The 18,321-nt window shown below is 41.0% G+C and overlaps 1 protein-coding gene across 5 annotated transcripts in view; it reads right to left on the bottom strand.

Annotated features, from left to right (window-relative positions):
- tfdp2 (transcription factor Dp-2) overlaps window positions 1-18,321 on the bottom strand; it is a 188,828-nt gene that overhangs the window by 101,876 nt on the left and 68,631 nt on the right. The window contains exon 1 of one of the 5 annotated variants that reach the window (XM_033031916.1): window positions 6,148-6,249. The exons of the other annotated variants lie outside the window; for them this stretch is intronic. Coding sequence (XP_032887807.1) covers window positions 6,148-6,211 — 64 coding nt within the window. The 5' untranslated portion in view covers window positions 6,212-6,249. Of the gene's footprint in view, window positions 1-6,147; window positions 6,250-18,321 lie in introns of those variants that run through there. 5 annotated transcript variants of the gene reach the window in all.

The raw sequence follows: 18,321 nt of genomic DNA, 5'->3' as shown, positions 1-18,321 counted from the left end.
CAGAGACCAAATACCAACAACATTTTCAATTGTTAAAAGCTCAACAGGAAACAGGAAGCAGAACAAGACTTCAAGTGTGGCATTTTACAGAGAAAGGATCTCTAAGTATCAGCATTACAAAGCAAAACAAATGCAAATGCTGGAAGTATGAAATAAAAACAGTGAATGCTGGAAATACTCAAGAGTTCTGCAGCATCTGTGAAGAGTGAAACAGAGTTGATGTTTTAGGTTAATGCCTTTTCATGATAAATGTTCCGAAGCCATGCACAAATGGAAGAAATGCATCTCACACTGCGCTTCAGTAACTCAGAACCCAATGGTATGAAAGCTGAATTATCCAATTTGAAATAATATGCCCATACCCCACACTTTTTCTAGGGGTAACTTTTTCCACACAAAGGGTGGTGGATGTATGGAACAAGCTGCCAGAGGAGGTAGTTGAAGCAAGGACTATCCCAACATTTAAGAAGCAGTTAGACAGGTACATGGATAGGACAGATTTGGAGGGATATGGACCAAATGCTAGCAGGTGGGACTAGTGTAGCTGGGACATGTCGGCCGGTGTGGGTAAGTTGGGCCTGTTTCCACACTGTATCACTCAATGACTATGACTTCTTCCCCATCCAGCCCTTCGACTCATTCCCCCTTTTCCCTCACCATCTTCATCACCCTGTTCCTATTTCCTCTCCCCCACCACTCTCAATCCCCCTCTTTGCCCCCTTACTCGTTTCCCCTTCTACCCATATCCCTAGCTCCATTACATTTTACACCTCCTCTTCTTATATACCCCTTTGTATCTCTAACCTTTGCCACTGTATTTACCAATCGCAACATCCATCCCACCCCTCCCTTACATGTATCCAACTATCATTTGCAAGGCGTTTCCCATCCTTGTTTCTCTTTCCCAGCTTTCTCCCCATTACTCCATCGTCTGAAGAAAGGACTCAACCCAAAATGTCCACAATGTTCATTTTCCACCATGGACACAGAGTTCCTTCGGCGCTATGTTTTTTGCTCAAGATTCCAGCATCGTGATTCCCTTCTATCTTCAGTATACATACAATAATGATAAATACAACAATAAATACAATGATTTTTGGAGGATGTAACCGGGATAATGGTCAACGAAGAGCCAGTGGATGTAGTGTACCTGGACTTTCAGAAAGCATTTGATAAGGTCCCACATAGGAGATTGGTGGCCAAAATTAAAGCACATGGCATTGGGAGTAGGGTGCTGACATGGATAGAAAATTGGCTGGCAGACAGGAAACATAGAGTAGGAATTAACAGGTCCCTTTCAGAATGGCAGGCAGTGACTAGTGGGGTACCGCAAGGCTCGGTGCTGGGACTACAGCTATTTACAATATATATTAATGATTTGGATGAAGGGATTAAAAGTAACATTAACAAATTTGCAGATGACACAAAGCTGGGTGGCAGTGTGAACAGTGGCGTCAAGTTGTGAAAAGGGAAAGTACAGGTACAACGGGATCTGGGAGTCCTTGTTCATCCGTCACTGAAAGTAAGCATGCAGGTGAAACTTATACTACAGCAGGCAGTGAAAAAAGCAAATGGCATGTTGGCCATAACAAGAGGAGTTGAGTATAGGAGCAAAGAGGTCCTCCTGCAGTTGTACAGGGCCCTAGTGAGACCACACCTGGAGTATTGTGTGCAGTTTTGGTCTACAAACTTGAGGAAGGACTTTCTTGCTATTAAGGGAGTGCAGCGTAGGTTCACGAGGTCAATTCTCGGGATAGCGGGACTGTCATATGTTGATAGATTGGAGGGGCTGGGCTTGTATATTCTGGAATTTAGAAGGATGAGATGGGATCTTATTGAAACCTATAAGATTATTAAGGGTTTGGACACGCTGGAGGCAGGAAACATGTTCCCAGTGTTGGAGGAGTCCAGAACCAGGGGCCACAGTTTAAGAATAAGTGGTAAGCCATTTAGAACTTGATGATGGAGTTTGCACTATGTCCGGCTACGCAGTCATGAGTATAGAGTGAGTACAGCAGGGGGCTGAGCACGCAGCCTTTAAGGTGCTCCCGTGCTGATTGTTATCGAGGATGACACATTTCCACCAATACGGACAAACTGTGGTCTGTGAATGAGGAGGTCGAGTAATATTCTGATGGAACAGAACTTATGCTGGGAAGCATTAACACCGGTGGAGGGAAATATTAAAAAAAACACAATTACATAGTTTAACATCACACCTTAAATAGCGCAGTGGAGTAATTACAAATGTTAACTATAGTAATGCTTGAACATTTTGCTAATGTTCCTACATGCAGCTTGGGGGCATTGTGTAAGTAGTCACAGATACCAATATTTGTTAGTCAAAAACTACAATTTGTGTTGCGAATGAAAAGATTAAAAAATGTAATTTTTGGGAGATCTCCCAAATTAGCAATTGCATTTGTCCTCAAGCCAACAAAGGTTTGCGTAACTATCTTCATTGATTCGAAAATAACCTTGCAGTTCCTGTTCAGGTACCTATCATTCTGAATGAAATGCCTTCAGGATAGCAACGTTCAGCAGTTGTAGCCTGTGGTCTTAATTGGCTGCATATTGTAGATAAGAAGCTAATGATTTCAGAAATTGCAGACTGCCTAGAACAGACAACAGTATCAAACAATTTTTAATATCAATTATACGCACAAATAGAAGAAAAGCATCTCATACTGCGTTTTGGTAGCCTACAGCCCAATAGTATGAACATTCTCCAATATTAAATAATATACCCATACCTCTCACTTTTCCTCCCCCATCCAGCCCTGAAGAAAGTCCTGACCCAAAATTTCATCCGTTCAATACCAAACCTGCAAACACTGATTTTGTTATATTGCAACAACACTCCCATGTTATATTCTAACATGACAGTTACATTTGATAATTCAGTTGTTCTGTAAATGTACTTTCATATTTCTTTGGACTACTTTGGATTCCACCACCATCTTGTGCCATTCTGCTGTTTTGCAGACAGAATATTAGGCGCAGGAGTAGGCCATTGTGCCCTTCGAGTCAGCACCACCATTCAATGTGATCATGGCTGATCATCCACAATCAGTACCATGTTCCTGCCTTCACTTCATATCCCTTAACTCCGCTATCCCTAAGAGCTCTATCAAACTCTCTCTTGAAAGCATCCAGAGAACCAGCCTCCACTGCCCTCTGAGGCAGAGAATTCCACACACTCACAACTCTCTGAGTGAAAAGGTTTTTCCTCATCTCCGTTCTAAATGGCTTACCACTTATTCTTAAACTACGGCCCCTGGTTCTGGACTCCCCCAACATTGGGAACATATTTCCTGCCTCTAGTGTATCCAAACCCTCAATAATCTTATATGTTTCAATAAGGTCCCCTCTCATCCTTCTAAATTCCAGAGTATACAATCCCAGCCCCTCCAATCTATCAACATATGACAGTCCCGCCATCCCGGGAATTAACCTCGTGAACCTATGCTACACTCCCTCAATAGCAAGGATGTCCTTCCTCAAGTTTGGAGACCAAAACTGCACACAATACTCCAGGTGTGGTCTCATTAGAGCCCTGTACAACTGCAGAAGGACCTATTTGCTCCTATACTCCTCATGTTATGAAGGCCATTCGCTTTCTTCACTGCCTGCTGTACCTGCTCACTTTCAGTGACTGATGAACCAGGACCCCCCCGATCCTGTTGTACTTCCCCTTTTCCCAACTTGACACCATTTAGATAATAATCTGCCTTCCTGTCTTTGCCACCAAAGTGGATAACCTCATATCTATCCACATTAAACTGCATCTGCCATGCATCTGCCCACTCACCCAACCTGTCCAAGTCACCCTGCATCCTCATATCATCCTCCTCACAGTTTACACTGCCACCCAGCTTTGTGTCATCTGCAAATTTGCCAATGTTACTTTTAATCCCTTCATTTAGACTATTAAACACAACTTCAAACAAACTCTGAACTATAACAGCCTCTTGCACTTTATCTGTCTATTTATGTGCGTATATATATATTTTCTATGGTATATGGACACACTGGTCTGTTCTGTATTTTTGCCTACAATATTTTGTTGTGCTGCAGCAAGCAAGAATGTAATTGTCCTATCTGGGACACATGACAATAAACTCTCTTGACTTGACTGTGTGTGTGTGTGTGTGTGTGTGTGTGTGTGTGTGGGGGGGGGGGGGGGTGGGGGGGGGGGGGGGGCCGAGATGCACAGATTTTAGACAAGCTCTGATAATAATTTCCATGCATTTGTTATTTTTCCATGCAACTGTTATTTTTGTCATTAAAGCAATTATTTTTGCTTTTTTTTAATTTTTAAAGCGGAGTCTGATTGTTCTTGATAAGTTAGGGCTTTATGGGGAGAAGGCAGAGGAATGGGATTGAGAGGGAAAAATAGATCAGCCATGATCAAATAGCGGGTTAGACGCGATGGTCGAATGGCTTAATTCTGCTCCTTTGTGTATAGCCCGAACTACATTGGTAAATAAAACGAAATGAAACCCCCAAAATGAGAATACAAGGAATGGCAGATGTTGGTTTACAAAAACAACTCAGATTGACAATCCCCCTTTCCTCCTATAAAATGCTCTTTCAAACCTACCTCTATAACCATGCCTTTGTCTTGACATTTTCTTATGCCTCATATAACTTTACTCCTTGCATTGACTGACTTTTAAAGAAACAATGTGCTGGAGTAACTCAGTGGGTCAGTCAGGATCTCTGGAGAACATGGATAGGCTCAGTCAGAGTCGGAAAAAGGGTCCCGACTGGCATCTGTGTCCTCCAGAGATGCTGAGGCCCTGCCTGACCCACTGAGTTACTCCAGCAGTTTGTGTCTTTCTATAAATCCTCCAAAACTGCGTAAATTGAACTTTGTTTGGAAACTCAAGATAGATAACAGCTGTCAGAATGTCATTCAGACCAGAGGCCCTACACTGAATGTTGGTAAACCATGGAATTCTCCCCCCACTTTTTATGTTCCTGTTTGAGGTACTGTCCCACGGGAACAGATGGACAGAATTTCACATTGACACAAGCATGCATTCACGAGGAAAGAGCAAATGGAAAAAGATTAACGTTTTGTACGAAAGAAGGGGGATAATATGAAGTCGAGCTGGAAGAACTCTCATTCAAAGTTTTTTGCAAATTCTTGAGCATTTAGCATGACTAATTTTACAACACGACCACTTGAAAAATAAGCAATTTTAAATTATAATTAAGCTACATCAATTATGCATGACTCAAATACTTTTTTTTTTTTGCTGTATTAAACATTCATACTGAGGTGGTCCAAGCGTAGCAGTGACTAAGCTAACAGCTTCCTCCATGATCCAACTACAACCACTACTAAATTGATGATATCAAATTGATCACAGATTTACTCAGGGCAACTTGTCAGGGTGGGAGAAAGAGAAAGAGAAAGAGAAAGAGAAAGAGAAAGAGAGAGAGAGAGAGGGAGAGAGAGAGAGAGAGAGAGAGAAAGAACCAATTCATATTTTATTTGCTGAAGTAATGTCCAAGTGACTGATACCAAATGGTACCCTACACGCACAGAGTCTGGTAATAAACCATAAAGCAATGGAATGCACCAGCGTCCTTAGAACAAACAATGGATCTACTTCATTAGAATACAGCTGACCACTAACTACAATTCCAGTACATCAGAGTTTCTATGTTAAATAAAAAGAGGAACAATACATTCTACCATAGTCACATTCGTATACATTCGTTTTTCTTTGAAAGATATATACTGTATTGAAACTGAAAGTTATTTATACACTTTACTCAGTGCACCTTTGTTACCAACACCAGGATCATGCTATGCACACACGTGCTCTGAAAAATCAATGAAAATCAACATCAGTTTAAGTGCACGAACAGACAAATCATAAGGCATAAACGTACTCTGTTCAGTCGATGAAAATAATCTCCACTTTTAATATTATTTCTGCAGGCCAGACCTTAACTTTGCCCCTCCCCCTCTCCACACTACTTTGCTTCACTGAAACTTCCTTTATGCTTTGCAACTGGGACAACAAGCCGTTTTCAACTCCACAATTGCTGAGCATAACACGACAAAAGAGATGCAGAGATTACATGAAGAAGGCTGCAGTAATTGTAGATTACAGAAGGTCTCTCTTTTACCTGTTCCCAGAAAGCATGCTCTCACTGCAATACCAACAGAACCCTCCACAGTCTTTGTTAACATTCAATGGAAACTTGAGCCTGTAGCAGACTCTAGCAATCACCCACAGGCTGCCCTAATCGCACAGCTTTAAACACTTTGTATGCATCTGTGGACACGATCAAAAATAGAGCAGAGTTTTAAAATCCGCTTTCTTGACAGTATCTTCGCTATGACTGGGAAAGGTCAACTGTTAAAAAGTAAAATAGGAAGAGGTACATCTGTGATTCTTACATCAACTATTTAAGTCTGCCTAGTGCATAGGATACGAGGCAGTACAGGATAAACTCTGTATTTGTGTTCAAGCTGGAAACAGGTAACTAAGCTTATATTCATGACTTTCTTTATAAAAGGCCATTTAGGAAGTCAACATTTCCCTGATCGTAAACTGGAATAAAAACTGCTTTTTGTATGGGGAAAAAAAATAACCAGATGATCTTTGATACTGGGACTAGCTCAATTATCAAAACTTTTTTTAAATAATCATTTGCTACAGAAAGCCTTAAAACAAAATACAGTATATGAAAAGAAAACATTATATTTGTTAATTTAAAATTGTGCATACACACAATTTATAAATACCTAAAAATACACAGAAGTCAGAAAAATCATTACATGGGTACAGGAAATCAATGTTAATGAAAATTGAATTGCTCCAGCACTTTGTGCTTTGTTTTCCATCTGCAGTTTCTTGTGTCTCTAATATAAGAATTATATTATTTGCAAAAACAAGGAACTGCAGATGCTGGTTTACATAAAAAGGACATAAAGTGCAGGTCAAGCAGCATCTCTGGAGAACATGGATAGGTGATGTTTTGGCTTGGGACCTTTCTTTGGACTCTTTGTGGGGGGGGGGGGGAGAGGGGGTGAGGAAAGAAAGCTGGAAGAGAGCATATGATTCCTGGGATGTCAGGACTGTCTTATGAAGAAAGACTGGATAGACTTGGTTTATACTCTCTAGAATTTAGGAGATTGAGAGGGGATCTTATAGAAACTTACAAAATTCTTAAGGGGTTGGACAGGCTAGATGCAGGAAGATTGTTCCCGATGTTGGGGAAGTCCAGGACAAGGGGTCACAGCTTAAGGATAAGGGGGAAATCCTTTAAAACCGAGATGAGAAAAACTTTTTTCACACAGAGAGTGGTGAATCTATGGAACTCTCTGCCACAGAAGGTAGTTGAGGCCAGTTCATTGGCTATATTTAAGAGGGAATTAGATGTGGCCCTTGTGGCTAAGGGGATCAGAGGGTATGGAGAGAAGGCAGGTACGGGATACTGTTGGATGATCAGCCATGATCATATTGAATGGCGGTGCAGGGCCGAATGGCCTACTCCTGCACCTAATTTCTATGTTTCTATAGGCAGGACAAAGCGTGGCAGGTAATAAGTGTACACAGGCAAGGGGGGATTTTGAGAGGCAGATGGTTTGTAACAAAGACTTGTTTGGTCCAGTTACAAACTAAACAAAGCTAGACAAGTTGGGCTGAAGGGCCTGTTTACGTGATTTATGACTGTTTTGAAACTAGTGGTCTCTGCACAAGTGAAGACACAGGTTGGACATGTTTTACCTCTCACCATACCAGTAACAAGTAACCAGTGTGTGTGCTAATGTAAGGCCCAAGACCAACTAAAAATCCGATCAGGCTGCAGGTTTGCATTTTAAATGTCATTAATTAATCATTGTACCAACAAAGAAAAGAAAAGAAAAATGATCTTAAGATTTGTCCTTGGGTCATCAATATAAGAATCTGATTATTTACCAAAATTAACACGCTTTAGTATTCCCAGAAGCAAGAGTTGTATGTAGTATGAAATAATACGACATTCCAGTGGGCCTTCACATTATAACTATAATAAAGTTATTTAATTCCCACAAAACAAACTCGAAGGAAATAATCTGCTGACCCAAAGGACAGCAAAGAAACTAGACTTTAGACTTTAGAAATACATTGTGGAAACAGGTCCTTTGGCCCATCAAGTCCGTGCCGACCTGTGATCATAAGATCATAAGTGATAGGGGTAGAATTAGGCTATTCAGCCTATCAAGTCTACTCTGCCATTCAATCATAGCTGATCTATCTCGCCCTTCTCTAGCAGCTCACCCCGTACACTAGCACTGAGGGGTAACTTTTTCACAAAAAGATTGGTGGGTGTATGGAACAAGTTGCGCGAGGGGGTAGTTGAGACTGGGACTAACCCAACTTTAAGAAACAGTTAGACAGGTACATGGATAGGACGGGTTTGGAAGGATATGGACCAAACACGGGCAGGTGGGACTAGTGTAGCTGGGGCATGTCGGCCGATGTGGGCAAGTTGGGCCGAAGGGCCTGTTTCCACACAGTATTCTTCTATGACACCATCTTACACACGAGGGACAATTTACAGAAGCCAATTAACCTGCAAACCAGTACCTCTTTGGAGTGTGGGAGGAAATCGGAGAAAACCCACACGGTCATAGAGAGAAAGTACAAACTCTGTACAGACAGCACCCGTAGTCAGGCTGGAACCCGGGTCTCTGGAGCTGTAAGGCAGCAGCTCTACCGCTGTGTCACTGTGCACTAGATGGCTTTCACACCCTTTCCAGAACATCCCACAGCGCTGCACAGAAAGACATATTTGAAGAAAGTTTGTTGTGATAACGGACTTTAATGCAACCAATTTAGATATAGTAAGGTCTCTGAATTACCAGGTTCGGCTTTGTGATGCAGATTGAGATATAAATATAAGCCAGGGCATCAGAGCAATTACTCTTCAAAACGGTGCATGATGGAGCATCAATCTACAAACACTCCCAACTTATTTATTTATTCCTCTCCCCCTCTCTTCCCTGGACTGGCATCTATTTATCCCCTTCTCCCACCTCTCCTCCTCTTCCACCTATTTCCCTTGCTCTGGCTGTACAACTTGCATCTCTTCTATTCTCATCTCACACCTTTCATCTTTGTGAAGAGTTTTGTTTTGCATGCTATCCAATCAGATGGAATTATACTGTACATAAATACAATCAAGTCAACTTAAGTACAATAGGTAGAGCAAAGGGGAAGATACAGCGTGCAGAATATAGTTCTTAGCACTGTATAGAATCGGACAGTACCCTAACCTATGGAAGGACTATTCAGAAGGCTGATAACAGGGGAAGAGAAGCTGTTCCGAGTTTGGTGGTATGTGCTTTCAAGCTTCTGCCCAACTGGAGCAGAAAGAAGAAGGAATGACTAGGGTGGGACAATTCCTTGATTATGTTGGCTGCTTTGCCAAGGCAATGTGAGATGTAGATGGCGTCAATAATGGGCAGTCTGATCTATATGATGGACTGTGCTACATCCACAACTCTGCAATTTCTTGCAGTGTTGGGCAGAGCTGTTCCGCAACCAAGGTGTGATGCAACCTGACAGTATTGTATCTCCGCTGCACCTGTAGAAGTTTGTAAGTGTCATTGGAGACACGCCAAATTTCATCGGTCTCCTATGGAAGTAGAGTTGGTGGTGTGCCAGCTTAGCTGTTACTTCAAAGTGGTTGGTCCACGACAGATCGGAGTTTGGTGGAGGAAAATGGCAATTAGGCAAAAAGGTCAGTGATGATCTCATTCATAGGCGCAGTGGGTTCAAGAGGTCCAAGAGCCTAATCCACTTTCCACGTACAATATTAACAATTAACTCTTGTGCAGACCTTCATATGCTAAAGATGTTTTCCCGATCTTCCAATCTACCTTTTGAGACTTTTACATAGTGATACAGTATGAAAGCATTGGCCCAATTAGCCCATGCCGACCAAGTTTTGCTGTTTAAAAAAAAAATGCATTTGCTCTGTAGGTTCAACTCTGAATTCTTCACTCTGTTTATTTTCTCTTTTGCATTACCTGTTGTACTTGTGCGTGAGAATGATCTGGATAGCATAGAATCCGAGTCATATTGCACGAAACAGGCCCTTCAGCCCACTTCCCCCTGCCAATCAAGATGCCCCATTTATGCTTGTCAACAGCCTGCATTTGGCCCATATCCCTCTAAACTTCTCCTATTCATGTACCTGTCCAAAACAAATGCAAAACAAAGTTTTTCACTGTATCTCAGTACACGTGATAATAATAAACCAATACTGATTCTGCAATATCTTTCCCAAGTGTCATCCCTTTAATGAAATAGTCGATGTCAAGAGTTCATAGATATTCAATCAATCTAGTCTACACATCTTCCCATCCTGCTTCCTGTAAAGACTCAATCCCCTACTCCCATTTCCTCCGTCTACACCGCATCTGCGCCCAAGACGAGGTGTTCCATTCTAGGATATCGGAGATGTCCTCATTCTTTAGGGAACAGGGGTCTCCTCGATATCCCACAGCTCCGCTCTTGCCCCCCCCTCCCCCCAGTCATAACAGGGACAGAGTTCCCCTTGTCCTCACCTTCCACCCCATCAGCCATCGCATACAGCACATAATCCTCCAACATTTTCGCCACCTCCAACGGGAACCCACCACTAGCCACATCTTCCTATCTCCACCACTTTCCGCAGAGACCGTTCCCTCTGCAATTCCCTGGTCAATTCGTCCCACACAAACCACCCCCTCCCCAAGTATTTTCCCCAGTAACCGCAGGAGATGCAACACCTATCCCTATACCTCCCCCCTCGACTCCATTGGCCCTATACCTCCTCACTCTTCCATTGTCAGAGTGAGGCCCAGTGCAAATTGGAGGAACAGCACCTCATATTTTGCTTGGGCAGCTTACACCCCAGCGGTATGAACATTGACCTCTAACTTCAAGTTTGCTTTCCCTCTCTCTCCATCCTTCCCCCTTCAAAGTTCTCCAACCAGCCTTACTGTCACCGACTACATTTTATCTCTGTTTGCTTTGTTACCTTCTCCCAGCTAACAATGATCTATGCTACATTTTCCCTGATTTCCATTCCCTTTGCCCCATTTTCACACCTTACACTTCCTTATCTATGCATCTTTCTTTCCCGACATCAATCTGAAAAAGGGTCTCGACCTGAAACATTACCCATTCCTTCTCTCCAGAGATGCTGCCTGTCCCGTTGAGTTACTCCAGCATTTTGTGTCTATATTTGGTTTAAACCAGCATCTACAGTTCCTTCCTACACATTTAATCAATTCAGTTTAGTTCATAGTAATCTTCTCCAAATGTCTGAATTATGGTCTCAATCCAGTCCAGTTCTTCAGTATAGAATCAAATGCTATACTGAGGTACTAAAAATATTTCAAGTAAACAGGATTTTCAGGCCACTTCGTCTACTGGGAAATTCATCCTTGATAAAATCTTCGAAATCTCAGCAGTTTTCTCTTTCTCTACTAAATTCATCATCTAACAAATATTTAGGGAACATGAATCTTGTTGAATGCACTCTAATTTAGTGAATCTTTCAATGAAGCGCAGCGATGCTGTGAAAGCCCTGGCTTTTCCTGAGGTGTTCTGCATGTGTTGTACAGCATGGGTAGGAAATGCTCATTACCAAGTTGTTATCCTGGTGTTAGGCACTTGAACAATCACAAGAATAACAAGCAGACACAGTTCTCCTCTGCACTGATGTTTTTATTGAATGTTCATGTGTAAACAAGAAGGTGGCAAATCAATCCAACACTCTGCAGTTTCAGCATGTCTTTAACCCAACTCTTTTCCAGTCTCTAGTGAGTATAACAGACTCACATTAAATACCTTCAACTCAGTTCTGATATCACTCGCATCCACTGCAAAACACTTGTCTGATTTGACATTCATTTTGCTATGTATTGCAATTTACACCCAGGGAAACCAGTTAGCATTGGAATAGTTTTGAATGATTGAAGATAGTTTATAACTCAGGGAGTTAAAGCAGAGTGCAGGCAAAAATGTTGTGAAAACCCCAAATTCTGAAGAAGGGTTTTGGCCCGAAACGTTGCCTGTTTCTTTTGCTCCATAGATGCTGCCTCACCCGCTGAGTTTCTCCAGCACTTTCGTCTACCCAAATTCGATATTCTTGGTCAAATTAAAAAGATGAAGAAAATTAGTCAACAGAAAAGGCTGGGTCTATATGATTAAAACTCCCTGCTCCAATTAGAGATCAGTGCCAACATTTACTGAATGTCCTTTATCAATGTTGCAAATTTTATTTATTGATACACTGGGGGTTTTCAGCAGATATACAAATTAAACAACAGATCAGGTACACCTTCATAACTGACATACTTTCTGCAAATATTTCTCAGTTATTGAGAACTTTAATAGGCAGCAAAAACACAATCTGGGAGCAAAGAATTAAACAAACAGCGATAAATTCACTGAGCTGAACAAGGGACATTAGGAATGAGAAACAGATGATATGCTGGACCACTGAAAAAGGAATGAAGTGTCACAGACAATATCATTTGTCTCTTTAGTTAGAGCTGTTTAAGTACCATGGTAAACGAAAGACATGCTTAGACTCCACCATGAGTATCACCATCAAAGAATTAAGAAAGACAGCAATCTGTGCAAGTTCATCAAACGGTCATTCCAAAGAATCTTTATGCATCTTCCTCATCTTGTATTATTGTACGCTACTAGCAGTTAATAAACTAATTGTGAGCCCAGGTATCAGTTCCATGATCAGAAAAACCAATGGGAATACATGTGCACTGATTATAAATAATCTTGGAAAATAACTGACACTGGCAGGGAGCAATATTTACAACAAAAGACTGGGGAGGTTAGTGTATTTTCTTTGGAATAATATGAATGATGTTATCAAGGGACATATAATTACAAGAGGTAAGCCTGGAAGTAAAGGAAGGATCTGTTTCCCTCAGCAGCGAGTTAATAAATAAAAGATATCGATTTAAATCAATAGGTAGAAAATTTAGAATGGTTGTTTGGAGAAAAAAAAATCAAAAAAGTGGCAAGGATCTGGAACTCATTACTTGAAAGGGTAATGAAGAAACCCACATCACATTTAAGAAATATCTGGTGAACAATGAAATTGAAGCAGTTTAGAAGACAAACAGGTGAGATGAGATTAATTCAAATAGCACTTTTATTCCTAGTATGAATACCTCAACATGGATTAGACCCCTGTGTCGTAACTTTCTAATTCTCGGATTTACTCTGTGTTTTCAGCATGTTTTGCTCAATTTGCTGCTAATACTAAATATTTAGCACACAACAACCGACATTTTATCTTCATGTATGGATCAATCAAAATGAATTATAAATGGTGATGGACAATAACGCTCATTCAATAAAATTAATTTAAAAATTATCAGTACACTGAAACATACAGAGTATTAGTATTAAACATTAGCATGGGGCAGTCGGAGTCCGTTTATATGTTGGAGAGTCTGGTTGAGGTACTGGCCCTCAGAATACAGGGTGAGTTGATGGAGTCAAGTAATCTTGCAGTTCGATGACGATGACCCAAACTTCCCTTCTGCTACCGCCATTCTGGATTTTCACTACAGTTTATGGTAACCACAAGAAAGAGTTAATGACAGATCGGATGGAATTAATACATCTGTCCATGCTCTTCTTTGGAAGTGTACTGATAATTTACAAAATGGCAGCCTATAACATAAATTGACCATGATTCCACTACCCTCAACAACCTGGAGCTCAATGCTCTTAAGACAGTGGAATTGATTGTAGACTTTAGGAGAGCTCCCCCTCCCCTCCCTCCACTCACCATCAACAACACCACAGTCACATCTGTGGAGCCATTTAAGTTCCTTGGAACCATCATCTCCAGGGACCTTAAATGGGAGGCCACCATCGACTCCACAGTCAAAAAGGCCCAAAAGAGGATGTACTTCCTGTGGCAACACAATCTGCCGCAGGGAATGATGGTCCAGTTTTATACTGCCATCATAGAGTCTGTCCTCACCTTCTCCATCATGGTCTGGTTTGGCTCAGCCACCAAGCACAACATCCGGAGGCTACAGCGCATCGTTCGATCAGCTGAGAAGGTTGTTGGCTGCAACCTGCCCCCCATTAACGAACTGTACACTGCAAGGGCCAGGAAGCGAGCGGGTAAGATCATCTCTGACCCCTCTCACCCTGGCCACAAACTCATTGAAGCACTTCCCTCTGCAAGGAGACTCCAGACTGTCAAAGCCACCAGAGCCAGACATAAAAACAGCTTTTTTTCCACGAGCAGTAGCTCTCCTCAACAACCAAAAGTCTGTAGCCTCCTTTTGCTCGGGTATTTTATTTAATTCTTCACATGTTTAAATTATAATGTTTTATTCTTAATTGTTTACTGTATATTGTGTTGTTACTTGCGAGCAACGCACCAAGGCAAATTCCTTGTACGTATACATACTTGGCTAATACATTTTATTCAATTCAATTTATTCAATTCAAACAATGAAAAGATAGAATATTAGTGCATTGTGGCTTTTTGTATGTTGCCTCAATAGATGCAACTGTAACTTTGCCATCTCTTTCAGAAAACAACAATCTATAACATGGCTGCACCTCCATTAATGCTTACAGCCTTGGTGGGCCACTTTTGTGTCGACATGTTCAAGGACAGGCTCAGAGATAAGTGGAATTAGATGTGGTGAGGAATTCCACCTTCACTAGCTATCCACACAAGTGCAGCTTTCACAAATGATCAATGGACAGCAGTCAGGATTTGAAACTTCATTGGGATGAAGGTCAGTGCAATCATTGTTCCACTACACTCAACAAAAGAATGGAAGACACAAAGTGCTGGAGTAATTCAGCGAGTCAACAAGGACAGACAACAAGGAAATATTGAAAAATTAAGTGAATTGATAATCTTTCTCAGTTGCCAAAGCTTTCTCAGTCTGCAAGATCTCAGGAAGGCCAGAAAATATAGATTTTACCACCTTGTCTATTGTTCAATTTCAGGTGCAGTTCTCTTGAAGCGATGAAATGAGCCTTGTCCCATTAACTTTAAGCCAATGATTTTCTCTGCCTCCAACTAAATTCTGACAATTTGAATATAATCCAGTTAGCTTTATTGAAGAAGCCTCCAATACTGTGGCAAGTATTTATGGATATTAGCCAAGTATATCTCCAAAGTAATTGATGGGTTCCACATAAGAAATTACGGGCTAACCTTTTGAAAGGTAACTGTAATTGAATAGCGATTGTCCTGAACTCCTGGCCTTATGAATAACAACATAGAGAATTAAAGCAAGGAAGTTATGATAAACCTTTATTGCACCCCAGCTGGAATACAAATTAAAATAATCTGGGCATTAAACTTTAGAAGGTGACGAATAGTATCCAAGACTGGGACCAAACACCAGGCACGTCAATTATATGTGAGGATGAGTATTTCTTGGCATGGAAAGGTTGAACATATTTTCTAAAGGTGATAGAAGATTTGATAGGTGTTCAAAATGAGGAAGTATTTCCAATAGTAGAATAAAGATTCTCTTAAAACAAAATCTAATTAAATGCTGGAACAGGCTGGTAAATCTCGAATGGCTTATCATTGTGCAGGTTACTAAATGAGTCAAGTAGAAGCCAGTTTAGCAGATTTACTGAATTTCCAGGCGGAAAGTTAAGCTGAATTTTCACACTTAGATCTAAACCGAGAGTTGCGAACACATCATTAACTGTTAATTTTCAAAGCACAGAGATATTTTTAGCACCCCAAGTCATAATGGTGTTCAGTGTTTGCTGGTATCTCAATAGGCAAAAATTACCACCCTAGCTTCAATCTGGCAAGATGAAGACGGAGCATATCCTGTCCACAAGAAGCTGTATAAACCCAATCTAGATAATTACTTCCCAATTAAAATACTCTAAATTATCAACAAAGCAATAGAAATTACCATTGGTAGGTTAAGGAGCAATACTTACCTACCACTAACCACATGTGCACAGGCCACTGAGGTTTACGGAAGATTTTGGGGAAAATCCACATGGATAGGATTTAGGTATATTTGGAAAGGCAGGGGCTGATGTGGCATTGTCAGCAGGGCACAGTGTGGGAAAATCCTGCCTCACTAATTTGATTGAGTTTTTAGACAATTAAGAAGAACAATGAAGGCAGGGTTGGAATGTAGGCTTGAGTAAGAAGAACAATGAAGGCAGGGGAGTAGATATTGTCTATGTGGACTTTCGTAAGACTTTTAACAAGGTCCTGCCTGGTAGACTGGTTCAGAAAGTTAAGGCACATGAGATCTGAGGCAAGCTGGCTATTTGAATCCCAAATTAGTTTGGTGAAGGATAGCAGATGGTAGTGGCAGAAGGATAAGTTACTGATGGAAGTCTATGACAAGTGGTGAAACTTAGAGATCGGGAGAACCATTGTTGTTTGTCATTTACATTAGCAACCTGGATATGAATGTAGGCCGTGTTATTAGTATGTTTGCAGATAACAAGAAAGTGTGTGGTATTCTTGACAGTGAGGAAGAATGTCTAAGATTACAATAGATGAACATTAGCGGATGCCATTTTATCCCAATAACTGTGAGGTCATGCATTTTGGGAAGTCAAATGGGATAGAACAATCAATGATAGTGCATTAAGGAATGTTGATGAACACAGATACCTTGGTGTTCAAGTTCATAGTTCCTTAAAAGTGGCAACTAAGGGAAAAAAAGAGCTTTGGTCACCTCTGGTCAAACCAAAGTGAATTGACATAAAGTAGAAAACATTCCAACCATTGAAGTCATGCATCAATCAAAGAAGATGGTCGGGGCTGTTGGAAGTCAATTACTCCAGCCCAGCACATCAATGCAGGGGTTTGTTGTAGAAGTGTCCAAGGCTCACCATCTTCAGTTGCTTCATTAATTAATTTTCATGCACCATGTCAGAATGCAGATATTAACCGATGACCGCATAATGTTCAATTCTATTTGGGATTCCTCACTGAATGAGATATCCATGCCCATGCAAGGCAAACCTGGACAACAAGCCGACACTTATCCTTCATATTCAATGGCAGTACCATTGCAAAGTTTCCTGCCATCAATATCTTGGAGATCATTAACCAGAAATTCATCTGATTTAACCAGATAAATACTATGTCCATGTAATAGCAGATCCGAGATTGGGCATCTTGTGACAAATGATTCACTTCCTGACAACCCAAAGTGTCTCCACTATCTACAAGGCACACATCAGGAGCATAATGGATTGGAGCAATCAATTGGCCCTGGTGACTTCAGTGCCCACCAAAGATACTAGAGCTCCTCTAGTATCGCCAGTGCCCACACATCTCAATAAGCTTGACACCAGCCAGAACAAACTAGCACACTTAGCTGGCACCCCATCAACACACCATCACACCAATTGCACTGTAGTTGAAAACAGTGGACGGATGGATGGATAAATAGATAGATCTTATAAGGACCAATGAGGCTTGTGTATTTGGAGTTGTCTACGTAGGTTTCAGCAAAGCTTAACAAAAATGCTATATAACACACAGATTAGAAAAGTAAAATGTCTGCAGATGCATAGAGTCAATCCAAAAATGTGTCAGCACAGAAACTCAAAGTCAATGATTTAGAATCTGTTTTATGGGATGTGTTTGAAATGCTTGAACCTAATAAAACAATTAACCGCGGGGTTGATAAGGAAAGCTGTAGACTATTGGAAGATGCCCAAGGACTGACTGGTCAGGTGGAACAAAAAGGGACAAATAGAATTTAATTTAGTGTTTCAAGGATTTAGGGAGACCTGTGGCAGGATATTGGGAAACATAGAGATGGAGATGGCCAAATTATCCATGTCTACGAGTTCCTAATGGAAGGGGGAGTTGATAAGGAGGTTAAGAGAGTTTATAGGACTCCACTGGGGCTGAGGTATAGAAACCAAACCAGACAAAAGCTTGAATACAAAATGCTAGTGAGGCCTAATTATTTCCGCTCACCACATTCTAGGATGTTTCCGATAAATTCAGAGCAGAAGTACAGGGTGCATACAAAAGTCCTGGGCAAGGTGAATACTAGGTTTTGTTTCCATTACCAGAAAGGTTGTTACAAGGGGATAATGATTTAAGGTAACAAGTATCTATTTGAGGGAAATTGAAGAAAACCTGCATTCACCCCAAGGATGGGATCTAGAACTCATGGTCTGCAAAGGTGAAAGAATAAAAAGCAAATAGTAATTATCTTATAAAGTACTCGGATTAATAATTGTGCCCAAACCTTCAAAGCCACAATCATGAGAAAAGGTGAGTTATTAATAACAG

Source organism: Amblyraja radiata, chromosome 13 (genome assembly GCF_010909765.2).
Source record: "Amblyraja radiata isolate CabotCenter1 chromosome 13, sAmbRad1.1.pri, whole genome shotgun sequence".
Classification (NCBI taxonomy): Eukaryota; Metazoa; Chordata; class Chondrichthyes; order Rajiformes; family Rajidae; genus Amblyraja; species Amblyraja radiata.
This window is presented reverse-complemented; position numbering and strand designations above follow the sequence as displayed.